The 15687-nt window shown below is 35.3% G+C and overlaps 1 protein-coding gene across 2 annotated transcripts in view; it reads right to left on the bottom strand.

The window, feature by feature from the left end:
* The window catches only part of LOC142977604 (BMP and activin membrane-bound inhibitor homolog), a 64779-nt gene that overhangs the window by 6862 nt on the left and 42230 nt on the right, over nucleotides 1-15687 (bottom strand). For both annotated transcript variants that reach the window (XM_076121589.1, XM_076121590.1), the window contains exons 2-3: nucleotides 12495-12660; nucleotides 5111-5268 (exon numbers count right to left, since the gene is read on the bottom strand). In XM_076121589.1, the coding sequence (XP_075977704.1) occupies nucleotides 5111-5268; nucleotides 12495-12660 (324 nt within the window). The remainder of the gene's footprint in view (nucleotides 1-5110; nucleotides 5269-12494; nucleotides 12661-15687) is intronic.

Genomic DNA, 15687 nt, shown 5'->3' with positions numbered 1-15687 from the left:
CATAGAGTAAACTTCAACTTATTGTTGCCTGTGGTTCAAAGACTAGTTTTTGGAAAAACCATGTGCATATTGCATGTGACTGTTACTACTGAACCGGCCATTGTCATATATTTTTTTGTCAATGAATCTGTCTCGACCACCCTACTTATATGGTTAATACTGTACAATTAAGCACTCATAAATCATTACTTTCAATGAGTATTTCCCTTTTTTGCCTGCAATAGCCGTTGAAACTGTGTAGTAGCTACTTTAAATAACCATAATAATATGTTTTATGAACAAGTGGCGAGTAAATTATATACTAACTAGCTTCTTGCACCGCCTTCGTTTAAGATCTTCCAACTGTCTTGAGATGAAAAGTAGTTAATAAATCTGGAATGCCGTTTTTAACTAGGTTCTATTAGAGCAGATACTACACACGCGATCATAAGAAAAAAGTCAGTAGGAGCGTTGCTAAATAAGTTTGAAAGGATCGTAACAAGTGGCGCTTTTTCGTCTCTGTCTACTTTCATAAGATTTTATGATAACTAAGTGTAATTAAATACTTGTATTTAATAAAATTTCAGTAATTGAAAAATGTAGTTACTACAAATACCAAATTACGCATTCATTTTCGCAAATGAATGAAGTAACTTGTATTCCTGCAATTAAGGTATTTTTCAGCAAAATCTACTGCCAGATTTCTTTTTAACGCAACTAATGAATCACTAATGACAACTAATGAATTTACGACAACCACTTTTTACAACAAATAGGTTCGTCTTTTAATTGGAATACGAAACAAAACGATCCATTGTATTAGAACAAAAATCACTACTGAGATGCGGTCACCGAAACAGGTCCCTGGCTATTTATAACAGGCGATTAACAGTTTATTCTTACACGATGTAAATTATACCCTAATGTTATAACTTTAGGGTCGAAATTTGTGCTTTGTTTGAGGAGTTAATTCCAACAAAGGAATACGAGCTAAAACAATTGCGCATCGCAATCAGGGCCGCAAGCGAAAGCCATTATGGCAAGAAAACTAGCCCAGATCTGTAATGCTAATCTTTATATAAATATTATATTCTGCAAAAACTATGTACTTATTTTCAATTACATTTCCACTTATGAACATTACTTTGAGATGGTTTAATTGGTTGTAGATCCTTTATTATTTGAGTTGTTAAGTGAAATTGTTTATTGAAGTGAGTCGCGTAAAAGATCTTACATCGAAACTGCCGCATAGAAAAGTATTAACATAAACTTTGAAATAGTGCACAAAAAGTTGTTCTTGAATTGAAAAACCGAGTCTAGATTGGTTTTACTACTAAAATACTGAGTAGTTTGTGGAAGTAGACTTTTTTACGATAGAACATTCTAAACCTAAGCTGAAAATCTATCATAAATTGTAAAAAATAAAACAAACCAACCTTTTTAACTACTACAAACGAGATACATACAAAAAGTGAGGCGGAATTGCGTGCAAAACTAGCTGCTATAATAGTGAGACTATTAACGTATAGCCCGAAGCTAACGAAGGGTAAATTTATTTCGCATAAGAATTTGTTGTTAGATTTTAAAGACGCTTGTGATTGCACTTGATTGGGAGAGCTTGGGGGGCTCCAATCTAAATCGCACGATTTAACATGATGTATGGGAACGGATTTTAATATTTATGCAATCTAATATGGAGATCCGAGATTTATTTGTGATCGAAAAACGGAAACTCGATTCAAGACGGATAAAGATTATCTTGCCTCTAAATTGGATGCGAAAGTCCATCATCATTAGTGTCTGAAAGACCTATTGTCACATGTTTAAATAAACGCTGTGGAACAAAGCATGGTCGATGTAAATCAAGAGTTAGTTATTTTTAATCAACAATCTGGTTTTATAAGCACTTTTGAAAAGGACAAGATTTAAGCTGTCACATCGGTCGATTGCGTTCAATAAATCATTGCAAATGTCAATGTCAACGAACGACTAAATTGATAGGTCGTAAATGTTCCATCTTTTTTACATGTTAGGAATTAGAGAGGGAGGTACAAAATTAGCTTAGTTAGTAACCGATGTCTGTTACACTTGAAAATGTGTACCACTCGTGACGTAAGACCGCAGTACATACTTCAGTGTTAGGTATTGCCTGACTCACAATACTGTTTACTTTAGATACGAAGCAGCTAGAATAATATCTTTGTTCGCGGAATCCGCTAGACGGATGAATTTTATAGAAAATTATTGTTTAACTAAACAACTGAGAATGTTTATATGAAATATGGATAATGCGCTCCAGTTTCCTTAGTACAGGTATTATTTTAACATACTGTTTTGATTGAGTACTGGTATCTTAGGAAACCTATCTACTAAGAAGTCGTATATTTTAGTATACTTAGAAGTAGCAAGTAGCTTTATAAAGTCTCTGCTTACCTCCAAGGCATAATCACAAGTATGTATTTAGCCCTAATGAACAGTTACAAGAATAATAAAGGTACAAAAGAAGTATTCAACAATGAAATGATTTTATAATGAAGCAACAAATTGCAGGTTACGTATTTCTAACAGAATGTATCGTCGCAGTCACGGTAATGTCCTCATATATTACTAGTGAAATTGTCTTCATGGTTGCATAGATAAATTTATTACATAGTACATTGGCTGTAATCTATAATGAATTGTTACGTTAGTGGTTATTGCTTTCACGCAGCCGCACGCGTAGCGTAATTCATATGTAAGATTTTTAATTAGACGTAGTAATGAACTGGGTGTAATTACTAACTGGTAGACACGGGTCTCCTCCCAGAATGAAAGGCTAGTTTAACAGGAAGGTGTGACGGTAGACTTAGTTATTATTCAAGAATAGTTTAAGTAACTTTTAATGTTTACTTTACCGCTGCATAATCTGAATTTGATGCAATGAATGCAATAGAATTGGCTATTAAGGTGACTTCTAATTCACGACACTAAAGATAAAACAAAAAAGGACATTTCATTATCCTATTCAGAAATACCAAGTGCTGGCGCTAACACAATTTAACGATATCGTAAACAAGGCGTTTAACGGTTAATAAATAATCAATAAGCTAAACGGGAGAGAAACATTGCTCAATCCGACTCTGATTTACAGCTGTCTGACATCGAAATATACCAGTATTATCACTTTTAATGGTCTGTCGTTTTCAAATAATTGAATTTATTTACTTGTTATCTTGTTTCGTAAGACTTTATTAAGTTACAGGTCTGTAAATTGACGATTTTATGAGCTAACTCTATAAGTGGTTAGTCGGGAGAAGTTTCTAGATCCGTAATAGGTTCCATCGCTTTCTAATAAAGTGAAAAGGTAAACTATGAAAAATAATTGCTGTACATAGAAACACCTTTACGAACCTACATACTTATGATCGGTGAGACATAAAAATGTTAATAGACTAAAAATTTACACAGCTTATAGCCTGTTAACATATCTAGAGATTAGAATCTAAATAAATAGATTTTTACAAGATAAAATAAAACGAATATATGATAAGATCAAAATTTGCTATGGTCCAAGTATTGTACCTTGTGTTATCCATACAGCAAACCGAATTTATCGATCAACATAGAATTGCTGTTCCACTACAATACAACAAGAAGTCCGATTTATTTGCTTCATAGGCCTATATTTAGTTGAATAATATTCGCTATATTGATTTTGATTGATATTAAGTAAGAGTCCAATTGTTTTGTTTTGAAGGTTGTTTCCAATAGACTGCCTGTCTCTCTTCCCCGGTATTTATTTATTCAATACTTGATTGAACGCCTTGTTGAGATCTCGAGAACAATTTACGGCCGCAATAATTCTGTATCAATATAATTGGATTCGTTTGTAAAGATGGTATTTATGTTTATTGTACTGATAGTTTTCGTATTTTATTGTGTTTAGATACTAGTTTATTGGTACAAATTAAACGTACAATTTTACTGCGTTGTTCGTCTTTGTGTGTGATGATAGTTTTTACTCTTTAATTTTACAGTCTTTATAAAGAGAATAAAATATTTATAATTCGATTATCGATTCAATACAACTCGGTAAATTGGTTTTAGTTGTTAAATCAGTAGATTGATTTACAACTTTACTTTTAGAATTAAAAATAAATTGATTAAAACAGACGATTACTTTTTACACTAAATAAGTTTGCAGAACCATACAAAGGTCAAGACAAAACAATTCCAGATTCCCTAGAGTTATAAAACAAGAGCGAACTAAATTCGAATAGCCCTAGGACATAAACCTTCCGTTCGTACGTTCAATTGTTCTTTACAACGACCAGTTTAATAGCACCTGCTGCAGAATTACAGTACGACACTATTCATTACAGGCTTAATTTAATGTTCAGCTTAAACACACGTTGTGTTCGCAATTACACACCAGATAGTTTGTTGCAAAATGGTGAAACTTTGTGGAGGAAATAGCAAATGATTTTAATCTGAATATGGCGGTGGTACTGTTAATGTCTTGTTTTAAAGGGTTATTTTAATAATTGTCCTGTACGACAAGGTGTATGGATGTGAATGAAGCAAGGAGAGTTTGTAAGGTAAATGGTGTTTTTTGATCTTTGCCTATGAGAGGAAGGCGTGAAAAAAAATTAGAACGTGGGGACGGCAAAGTCTGTTTCAGACAGTTCAAGCAGCAAGACTTCCCTGATTTTATCAAGGTATGATGGGTATAGCGTTTTCGATAGGTTAAAAGAAAGAACTAGTTTCTATTATGTGAATGTATTATTGTACGTTCATTCAAAGATTCTGCGCCAGCAACTGCTTATGATTATCGTGATTCTAAAATTATGTAAGCATTAGCAAAGACAATGAATCTCATCTCAGTAAATTAGCTTCGTTATTAATAGATGCAAAAGAATAGAAAGATCCATTCTATTTAAAACGTGAGCTTTGATTTTCAATTTTTGTTTGATAGGTTTCTGAGTTGGCGGGAGCGATCATTTACGTCAATCGTGATTTCGCGAAATGTTTGGAACGTTCTACTTTATAACTAAAACTGAATGAGAATTTGATCACGACTGTTGAAGATATTGCTTTTTACCTTGAGCTTTGTGATGATTAAACTAGAATTAGTTAAAGAAAAAGTACTTACCAAATTCATTATTTGTAAGGTTCAGCCTCGCCCTTGCTATCGGGCTGTCTTCATGATTACACAAGTCTCTGAAGCAGCAAAGAAGTAAGGAGTGCTCCGAAGGCGGTGGACCTCCAGAACCCGGTGAATTCTGACACCGCGTTAAAGCTTCCTTTTCCCTAGAAACACACAAATAGCAGTTTTATTTTTAGCATCATTATTGAGAAATGGAAAACTGAATTGTGGAAACAATTGTAATACTGTTTGTAGACAAAACAATGTACTTTGTTTCTTTTGTATTGTAAGCTCAAGTTACTATGGTTGTGGAAAATAAATACTTCTTTTGAACTGAAGTGATGAGTGACGCATTTTGTGTAAAGATATTAATTGTTGCTTTTGTTACTGCGATTTATTCTTAAACACGAATATAACCAGTATTCCTATTTGCTTTTAAATGCTTTGTAGATGTTACTTTGCAATGAAACTGTATCATTACAGTACTGCGTGCGCGGTTAGGCGTGCGTAAGCGGCCTTGTTCAAATAAATATATTGAAAATCGAACAAAAACAGATTTATTTCTTAGAACCACGTACAGATAGCTCCAACACGCATTATACTCGTACAAGAACCATGTAATAAGTACACGAGTAAATGTACACGATATCTCAAGTTAAGAATGTTCTACTGAAATTTATCGATACGAACAGGCCATTGAATTCAACAGCTTGCGCCTGCAGGCTCTTCCAGATTAGCTCCCGACCACGACAAAAACCTTGTCCAACATGAAACGAGTTATGAACATAATGAAAATAATAAACCATGGACTTTATTGAATTCAGAACTTGAACATTAAGCTGCAGATTTTTTACTCTTTATTCTTTAACGAATTCATTTCGAGTTCACTTGATTCAATGGTATTGTGACAAAAACATCGGTAGTCGGCCTCGGCCGCACTCATGCCACTTAATAATACTTTAATAAGGCAAAAAAACTGCAATTTGTGTCCTTTTGTGCGATTGGTTTAAGTAACGAGAGCTTTAGAATTTAGGTCTTTCAACGTGATTAAACCATTAATCATATCTCGCAAGGCTGAGCGTAATTCATCAGTTAGCAAAAAGCATGACAAACGCTACATTTTAGAGATTTTTGTTTCGCTCGTTGAAAAGAATTTATGCATTAGGTATATCTTTCGTCTACCGGATTGTTCTGAGTTGAACCATTAGTAAAGTCGGTCGTATGTTTGTCGCAAGTAGTTTACAATCTCGCTTTTTCTTTCAACGTGCTCCACATCAAGATCATTGTGAGCCATTACTACATTACGCCTCCCAGATCGTTGGCGTTGCACAACAGTTTAATGTGCCAACTAGGTATGCCAAGTGATCGATACGATCATTTGTTTTGCTACAACATAAATTTAGCCTTTCAACGACTAAATACATGTTCGAATCAATGTCGACATGAAAAAATCTCATACATCAAGATGAATGTAGGAATTAGAAAAACCAAAGATGATTAGACTTTTGATTTATGAATAAACTCTAAAGACTTTTATCTTCATAATGCGCATTAATTGAAGAATTAAAAGCGATGAACGGTGTTTTTACGATGAATCTTATAATAGCAATGATTAACTGCGGTATGCCGTCAAGTATTTTGGGGCGCGTCAACGATATGATAATAAAGAACAAGGAAGTGGAAAGTTCAGGGATAATGGCAGATAATGATTTACTTTAACACGCTTTTATCTCGTTGCGAAGATAATAAAGTTGATTACAAAGTACTTTGTCACAGTTTAAAGTAACAATAATAAGAACTCCTTCTCCACACCGCCCATTTCACTAAAAAAACTGTTTATCGTCTATTACTATTACAAAAGCTTACGTATTATGCAAATAGCACACAAATTCCCTCTTAAGTAGTCGTTTTTCAAAGTCTTAATAATAATAAAGACATGTGGATTTATGTACTGAAGGTGGGCATCGCAGACAGATAATAAAGCCTTCTCCATTGAATACAAATCATCATTTTAGTGTCGCAAACCACTCACGGATTGTGTTCCCACGGATTTACAAAGATTTACATAAAATTAAAATTTACTAGTACCTGCAACTATCGGAGGAACGCCCTTGCCCTCCGCACCAAATTTATTTGTCTCTGTCTATTCCCTTAGTTTTTCTCGTATCTCTCGCTCGCACGCAAAGCAAAAGTAAGCGGGACTCTGTCTCTATAGCACTTAGATACTTTTCATTTGAATATTGAAGAGATGGTTGATGTATTAGTAGATGGACATTTACCATACAAAGAAGCTACTTGTGAGAATAGATATGGTGAGGTCGAGACCTTTGATCTTTTTCAATTTACAAGACCTCGGAATTTCCTATTTTGAATAATCTTACTTAGATCGTGAATCTATCGTGTGAATATTGGAAACAGTAAATTTTACTTTAACTTTCTGATAAAAGCCAGTTGAAATGTTTAAGAGTCGGTAACTTGAGCAGCAGTTCTCGTTAGCGGTTTTGCAATGTAATCAAATGCTTGCAAACGGTTTGAAAATTAAATAAACTTACTTGTATCTGTCTACAATTTAACCCTGCAACCCGTAGTGTAACAAATTTACGATTCTTGTTGAATGTTTTGTTTAGAAATATACTGCTAACTGTTATAAAACTAACTACATACTTACATAATGACATAACTTCGAAAATTCGGTTTTCCCAGGGTTTATCTCGTATTAAATCTTTCAACACAGATACATACCGTTAGCATCATTACTGCGTATTTCATAACATTCAAATCTCAGCGAGCCCTTGAGAACAAGTTTGGAAGTAACACCGACTCGCTAATAAGGCCATAAACCCAATATTATAAGCTTAATATTAATGAACAATTTTACAGCATGATAAAACTGTCCTACACTTTCTTAACTATCAAATTTCGCTCAAATTTCGATAGCCATAATCCATTCGGTCATCTATTTTAATTAACATAGCTGTTCCGTTCAGTTTCTCACGGGAATCAGACAGTTTGTCTATCCGAAGAATTTTGTCAATTTGAATAATTTGAATGATTGGATTGTTTTGTTTTGCCGATTAGAAACCTATCTGCAACTATAGGACCAATTTGTGAAACAGGTTTGTTATTAACATTCTGTTAGGAATATAGTGGTGGACCCAGGTGTGTGTCTTGATGGGTCCTTAATGAAGTTTCTTACGCTCGTTGTTGGTATGTTCGGTAACTGTAATTGTTATAGAATGGATGATGTAAGGACTACGCAGTTCAGAAACGAGCAAAAATAAAGCAATTATGGAAGGTACATCGAATTCTAAATTGCTTGAGGTCGCGACTCCTACTAGCAGTGTTCGGAGGCAATTTTGTTTGATCATTTGGTCAATTTTGTGATATATCCAGTGACTCAAGCTTCTCAAACAGCTTTTTTATTCCTGCCCAGTCGATTTTTTCATTGGATACGAATAAATGCATTTGTTACTGTTGCTAGGCGTTCGGATTTGGCTGCTCGTTATCTTATCTAATGCAAAACTGTCGTGTATAACTGCACTTAATACTGTTTGAGCAAATATTAACTTTGTGTCTGGCGCTAAGTCTGACTGGAGCGAAAAACTGCCCTTTGGGCCCTTTAAAATTTGTTATTTTTTACTCATCACTTCAATAAACTATATTTTAATTCAGATTTATGTATTTTAAAGTACGATTTACGACGTTTGGTCTTCAAACGATTTTTTTAAAGTACCTAAGTAATAATAAATTTGTACCACCGTTCATAGACCTTACGACAAATCTTCAATCGTTTCGGTACTACACAGAAAAACGGTGATTAATATAATCCCCCCTCACAACATCACGTAATATATTTAAACCGTGATGTGTTTAAAGGGGATAAGTTCTAAAAGTCTACTGATCTCCAAATCAGCTACAGATTGGAAACAAACATGCTAGGAATGCTAGAATCATCAAAATGAACAAGCCGCCAAATCAAATAGTTAAACGATAAAACGCATTCCAATCAATCTATCTAATGCTTGGCTACAGAAGCCATTACACAGAACTGTACAAAAAACAAGCAAACGTACAAAAAGTATACTTCTTTATTGAAATAAATGAAACTACATTAACAAAGCTTATCGTAATAGAAATGTACGTTGAAAATATTATACATTAAAATTAAAATAATTATAAAAACAAAAGAGAAGACGAATTCTAAGTATATCGTGTGCACGTCCATTAAATAGCTTATTAATTCAACGCATATATTAAACACTTTAAACACGAATATCATCTTCACGAACATTTAACAACTAAACAATGAATATTAACTATGAAAAAACTAGCAACGGCAATTAGCACAATATCTATGTAAATAGCAGATAGCATAGGAATTATACGTACTAATTAAGTGTCAGAATAACGATAGCACCTGAAACATACCGTAGAGATAAAGGCATGTGTGTAAGCTTTAATGAGTTGCCAACCAATTTCTTCTTAATCTAGAGACGCATCAAACCTGTTCGAATTTTCTTTTTAATTAACGTTCAGGAGTCGTGCAAAGGCGATTTTAAATGTTAAAGATATTAAGCTTTTAATATCTGATATCAAAGGTTAATTAAACACAAATATGGGCATAGAACTTTATATGTCAGAGCAATTTGTCATAATAATTAAATTTAATCAAATGTCATGTGTAAAATTATTAGACAAAACAATTTGTACTGAGCTACCTACATTATGACTCGCGTTAAGATAATGGAAATCTTTGCTAATTGCAGAAACATTAGATTCTAGAAGGATCTTTATTGTAAGAATAAGCCGGCGCGGCGGTGGAAGCCGGTGGTCACGTTCAGATCCAAGTGTTGACAATCGGGTAAAACAATAAAGCATTGATAGATAACAAATAATCTGTAATGCAAGTAGCTAAAACAAAGAATCTGTTGAGAATACAAAGAACTTAGATCACTGACATCTAATTGACCCATCTAGATATCACTAAAGCTATCGATAGCCACGATTGCAGTTATTGACCATAAAAAACGTGATTCTTAGAACAAAGCCTAGAGGAGACATTTCAAAGATACGTAGAGCGCTTTATAAATCAATTTGATCTCTATTGTCTAATGATAGGGTCTGATTTCGTGCGGAAGTGTGACAAGCGGCCCGGGTCGGCGTCCGAGCGGCACTATCTAGCCTGACCCGCGCAACCCCAACAGAGTCACCCTTATCTTAACAAACGAGGACATCAAACCGACATCACTCAACCGCACTTTATACACAATAAACAACTCAAACGAGAATTAATTACCGATAAAATAAGCGAATATCAATTTGAATTCTATGGAAATCTTAACGAAGCGGACACGCCGATCGTTAGCCATGATAATGGCAAAGATTGCCAAAAAGGAGCAAAAATTATTTAAAGTAAATAAAAGTGGGCATGCGGCGAACGGAAACCTGTTTGGTGAACGCGGGCCGATCCGAATAAGATAATCAACTGAGCGGGTAATTTCAGAGTATAAAAACAGAGTGGAGCCGCGCCGTGCCTTCGCCGGTATAATTAATAAACCGAGGTGAACATACCGTGAGCCACATAAAAAAGATACCACGATTACTTAATGTTCTACTGTTGTTAAGTAAACAGACATTTATTGATGAAAATTATGTATCTGCTAATGTATATTCTCGCCGCTTTACCGATGTCGATAAAATGCCCGACGATATTTGAAATAGAATAAAAAGCTATTTCATCAGACTAGTTTACGAGTACATAGATAATTAGTTGGAATTGAATATCGGTTGATTGTAGAAGAACATTAGTTACAAATATTTTGTCAGCAGCATATTCAATCATATCTATAATTGTGTCGTTACATCTACGATGAAAGCGGCAGCCGTTTCGAAACCAAAGACAAATTGATTGAGGGTCTTGGACGAAAGCTTCGAAGCTGTGGCTGTACGATGATAAGCAGAATTGATGGATGACAGAGCGCCTCATACGCTGACTAACAAAAGAATAATTAATTCACTGATGAGAATCAAAAGGACTGCCGACATATCGAAGAAAATAGTAATCACTTTATAAATAGATGAGAAAATGTCAATATGAGGGGATAAAGATTGTTATTGATTATGTTCGGACTTTGATGGCGATTAGATGACAAAATAGAAATTATGCTTGTCATTAGTACTTAGATCGACTTGCCAAGTAATTTGAAGGCTAATAGTTTATTTAGAGAGTAACAAATTAATCATTTGATTTTTTTGAATTCATTAACTAAACCGAGAGACTGTAATTTGTTATTCCACTATAACTAAAATAAATATATGCCTAAAACAAAAACAATTAGTTTTATTTCTAGCACAGGATAAGATTAATGCTTTGGCCAAAGTTGAAGCTAAGAAGTCAATAATATTTAAAGCGGCACAAAAAGTTTGCAAACCCCGCGATGGAGACAATAAAAACCAATAAATCTTGTTCAAAGATTAAGTAGGAACACTTAATCACCATAGCGGATGAATTAATATTCTGTACGCTCAAATGCTACTTAGTGTAATTTTACACTGGCGCCTTTGCTTACCAAATAAATTGTGTTTAATGTAACTGCATGACAGCACACTAATGCCCAATTTGTTTATCATGTATCTGTCTTTTTATAAAGGGTTGACATTAAACGATGGCCGGCATACTAATTAGAATCGCAATTAGAAATGATACAATCTTCGGAGAACCTCCTAAAGAATGTTGTAGGAACGTATCCTTTGGTTTTTATCGCCGACGTCTTGTACATGTCGAAATCAGTCGAATAATCTCGGATATCCCTTAATTTATATAGCAAGTAATATTAATTTTTGTAACTAATGTGATGTTTCTTCAAAAGGTAGAATTAGTTATGAAAACTAAGATATGAATTTTATTTTAGGTGGGAAAGAATTTGGTGTTGTGAATGCTAATAAGTTTTTATTGAGAATGACCGAAGATGACCCGTGTATTGTTCCAAAACACGCTTATCTCATGTCACAAGACAAGGCCACTGACGCACATTATAATATAAATACCGCTTAGCTCTAGATTTTTCTCGCGTTTATTTTTTAGTTACCTAATATTTGTTTTTGCGTGACAAAAGGCATTAATATCTGTACCGGTTCTTTCAGGATTAACGTCAAGAATCAATAAGTTGTATTAACTTCCTATTATACCTACCTTTTTATTATTTTTACATACTGTACGATGCTGATTTGCATAAAATGGGAGCATTAAAGCAGCAAAATAAAAAACACAACTACTATATTGATCTACAAACTATAATCTAGGAGCACTGAACTACTTAATACATCAAAGAACAAACTGGAACTTTTAAATAATTTATATGGCATGTTGTAAATAAATTATAATACTTACGTCTCGGCCAAATGATGTAAACAGCCATGTCGAGCGTGGTGCGTGCGTCTCGGCGCGGGCAGTTCACTGTAACAACCCCCGCTGCGCGCCGACCGGCACATGTACCCCGTACCCACGCACTGCGCAGTGTTGCAGTAACACCTCACACCCGCATCACCATCCGGATCTAAAACAAACATACATGCATCGTTAATAAAAGACAATAACCTGTTCCCAATCAACAACAATTACTCCACACTAAAGCAATCGTAATTGCAATCGCTCGTATATCCTGCACGGAACAAAACTCTATTCATAGAATTGAAAATATATTAAGTGTAAACCAATAAATCGAAACAGGAAACGACTATTGCAAATGTAAAAGGAAATGCATTATAGGCAGTGTATCCAATCACGGGCATCGACACCGTGGCGCCTCGTGGTGTCGTAAACTTTGATGGCGTACGATTTGCCGTGCCTACGTCCTCAAATATCAATTCTAGGATTTTATGTCTTCAACATCATTTCACAATTACATAAAAGGGAGCGGTGTATCAACGTTTTTAGCAACTACACACCAAAATCGGTCCGGTGAATCATGTCAAAATGTTAGGATAGAAAAAACAACCCTTTCATCACAAATGGTAAGCCATCGACGACAAGCCGATGAACCGGTAAAAATAACATACAGCTGGTTCGCGGCGCGTATCGTGTATGAATAATGCGCACGTCATACACTACGGGCCCCAACATAAATATCCTCACAAACGGCCAGCCTCCGACCGCATTCAATGTAAATGCTTTGGCTCCAGACGATGAAACAAAACAAAATTAATTTCAGAGGGACGCCGCTTTATTTGCTCTCAACGACGGAGGAAAACTTAAGGAAGACCCCCCTTGATGTCCGGCATCTTTAGGATATCTTTTTCGTTCAAGGAATCGTGTAGTTTTTTCAACTCTAATATTTGAATGATTAGTGAGTTGTCCGATGCCCGTGCGCAGCGGCGGGACATCGATTAAGAATCTCGATAAAAACTCGATACTTCAAACCGGCATGATCGAGCTAATCAACTTTTAAAGGGTCATTAAGAATTTATTGAAATAAATGAGCAGAATTATAAATAACTCTTAAATTGTCGAATAAGCAATTGTAAAAAATCCAGTAAAAAGATAATGACCAGTCTGAGTCTTCGAATTCACAAAGAAATTTTAGAATTCCATTCGTTCTCAAACCGGTAGATGAAGTCGCGAGAGAACATGAAACCGCAATAAATAAAACAATTAAGGAATAAAATACCAACAGTCAAAAAGAAAAAAGGGTTTGCCCGCTGTTAATAACTAAACCTTTGAGGCGGGGGAAATTGGAAACTTTTAATAGCAAACTTTAATGGCTTTTGCACGGAGAATTGCTTCCATTAATTGCAGCGCGCAGTGCATTTATTATGAAATCGAAATTCTATTACAGTCGTTAATTTCAAGCTGTTTGTCTTATTGTACGATTATAACCAACCTTACAGTTCGCTTGTAGTATTCTATTCTTGATTAACTTTTATGCATCCTGCACTTAAAACAACTCATCACCTCTCATTAGTAAACATCAATACATCGAACATTATGTTAGATAGACGCCATTAGACCGGCTTTACAATCAATTTCGAGTCAAAACCGAAGCACAAATAGAACACCGAAGGATAAGGTAAATAAAAAACAAATAAACAAAAGAGAAAAGGGTCCCGGCATGTTATTTGGTATTGATAAATGGCCCTCCGGAGATGTGAGAGAAAAGGATGAAGCGGGGCCAGAACGAGATAGATTTACTAATGATCATGAAGGCAGGATGCATTCTAAGATAAAAGAAAGTGCTTCTTATCTTTCCAAACTTTTGGTTTTCTTAGACGTTTTAAAAACTGTCGTGAGGGTATTCTGAGTGCATAGGCGCCGCCAATTCTTCACGGCGCATTAACCCTAAATATGAAGCTTCATCTCCGTGTCCCCAAGCTTTTGTTTGGACATCCGAACTTCTAGGGAGACGAGATCGGTCACCCTTCACCACGTGGCGCGGTAAACGAGGTGTTAATTTCCGAGTTTCCTCTTTGTTTGCCTCACTAATTGAAAGCCGTAAAAGGGTTTTTAGAATGCTTCAAACGAGTGGAATGCATTTAACAAGAATACCCGTCTTAAAGCCGATCTACTCGAAAGGAAATACATTTTGAAATAGTATTTTACATCGATTAAATCACAAAAATTTGTATACGATAAAGAAACAATTTAAAAGAGCAAATATTTAACATTGGGAGCGATCGCATCGGAACACAGGAGCCGGTTTTGGTAAATCGCGATTGAAATGTTCTCGAGAAGCCGGTGCGCTGGAACAGATCTCTATAATAAGATAGCTCTTTAACGCCGCATCGTTTGCCACGTACGTCCCTTCAATTTCATTACAGATGTCCGCAATGAGACGTCTATTCGATGTATCAAGTTCCAAGCTCATTTCTTCAGTACATTTCGCTCATTTCAGATCTGAGATTCAATTTAGATCGGGCGCTTAGATAGTGCAAAACTTACTCTTACATAAATAGTCTTTTGCTATTTCTGTCAGGTTTATCTAAGAAGGTTCGACTAAGCGGTCAAACCGTTTTATTGGAGTCGTTTACCAGAATCGAATGATAAACACCGATTACTTTCACAATACAAGAATCGATGGGAGTTGAAGCTATTTCAAGTTTTATTAGCTCTTCGTTGTTAGATTATAATCATTAGTAAGCATTAAGCGTTTATAGCTAAAGATGTTCTCTAGAGACGTAATTAAACATACAGTTTCGGTGGAAAACATCCGAATAGCTATCTGATGGTAATAGCGACTAACTAATGTTGCGACAACGGCTTTCTCCTAACGTTCACACGCTGTCCGAGTCCGTTTTATCTAGTACTTTATTACGTTAATAATGATTGTGGCGCGAGCCGCAGCCGGTTTCTCTGCTATTCAGATTGGAGCTAACATAACAGGCTTTATGCTGATTGGATGACGCGGAAAAAGCAAGGCTGTGCTGTGGCCTTGTTGTCGCATTCCGGTGTCCGCTATTTGAAACTATTTATTGGCTGTCAATTTGATCCGTTTGATTTGTGACGTGACCGCTTGAAGCATCGCAGTTAACAAGTATTCTCTATTCAACAAGTATTAATATGGCGAGACGCCGGCAGCCTCATAAGTATA

This window comes from Anticarsia gemmatalis, chromosome 13 (assembly GCF_050436995.1).
Source record: "Anticarsia gemmatalis isolate Benzon Research Colony breed Stoneville strain chromosome 13, ilAntGemm2 primary, whole genome shotgun sequence".
Taxonomy (NCBI): Eukaryota; Metazoa; Arthropoda; class Insecta; order Lepidoptera; family Erebidae; genus Anticarsia; species Anticarsia gemmatalis.
Note: the sequence above shows the minus strand (reverse complement) of the source record. Positions and strands in the feature narration are given on the sequence as shown.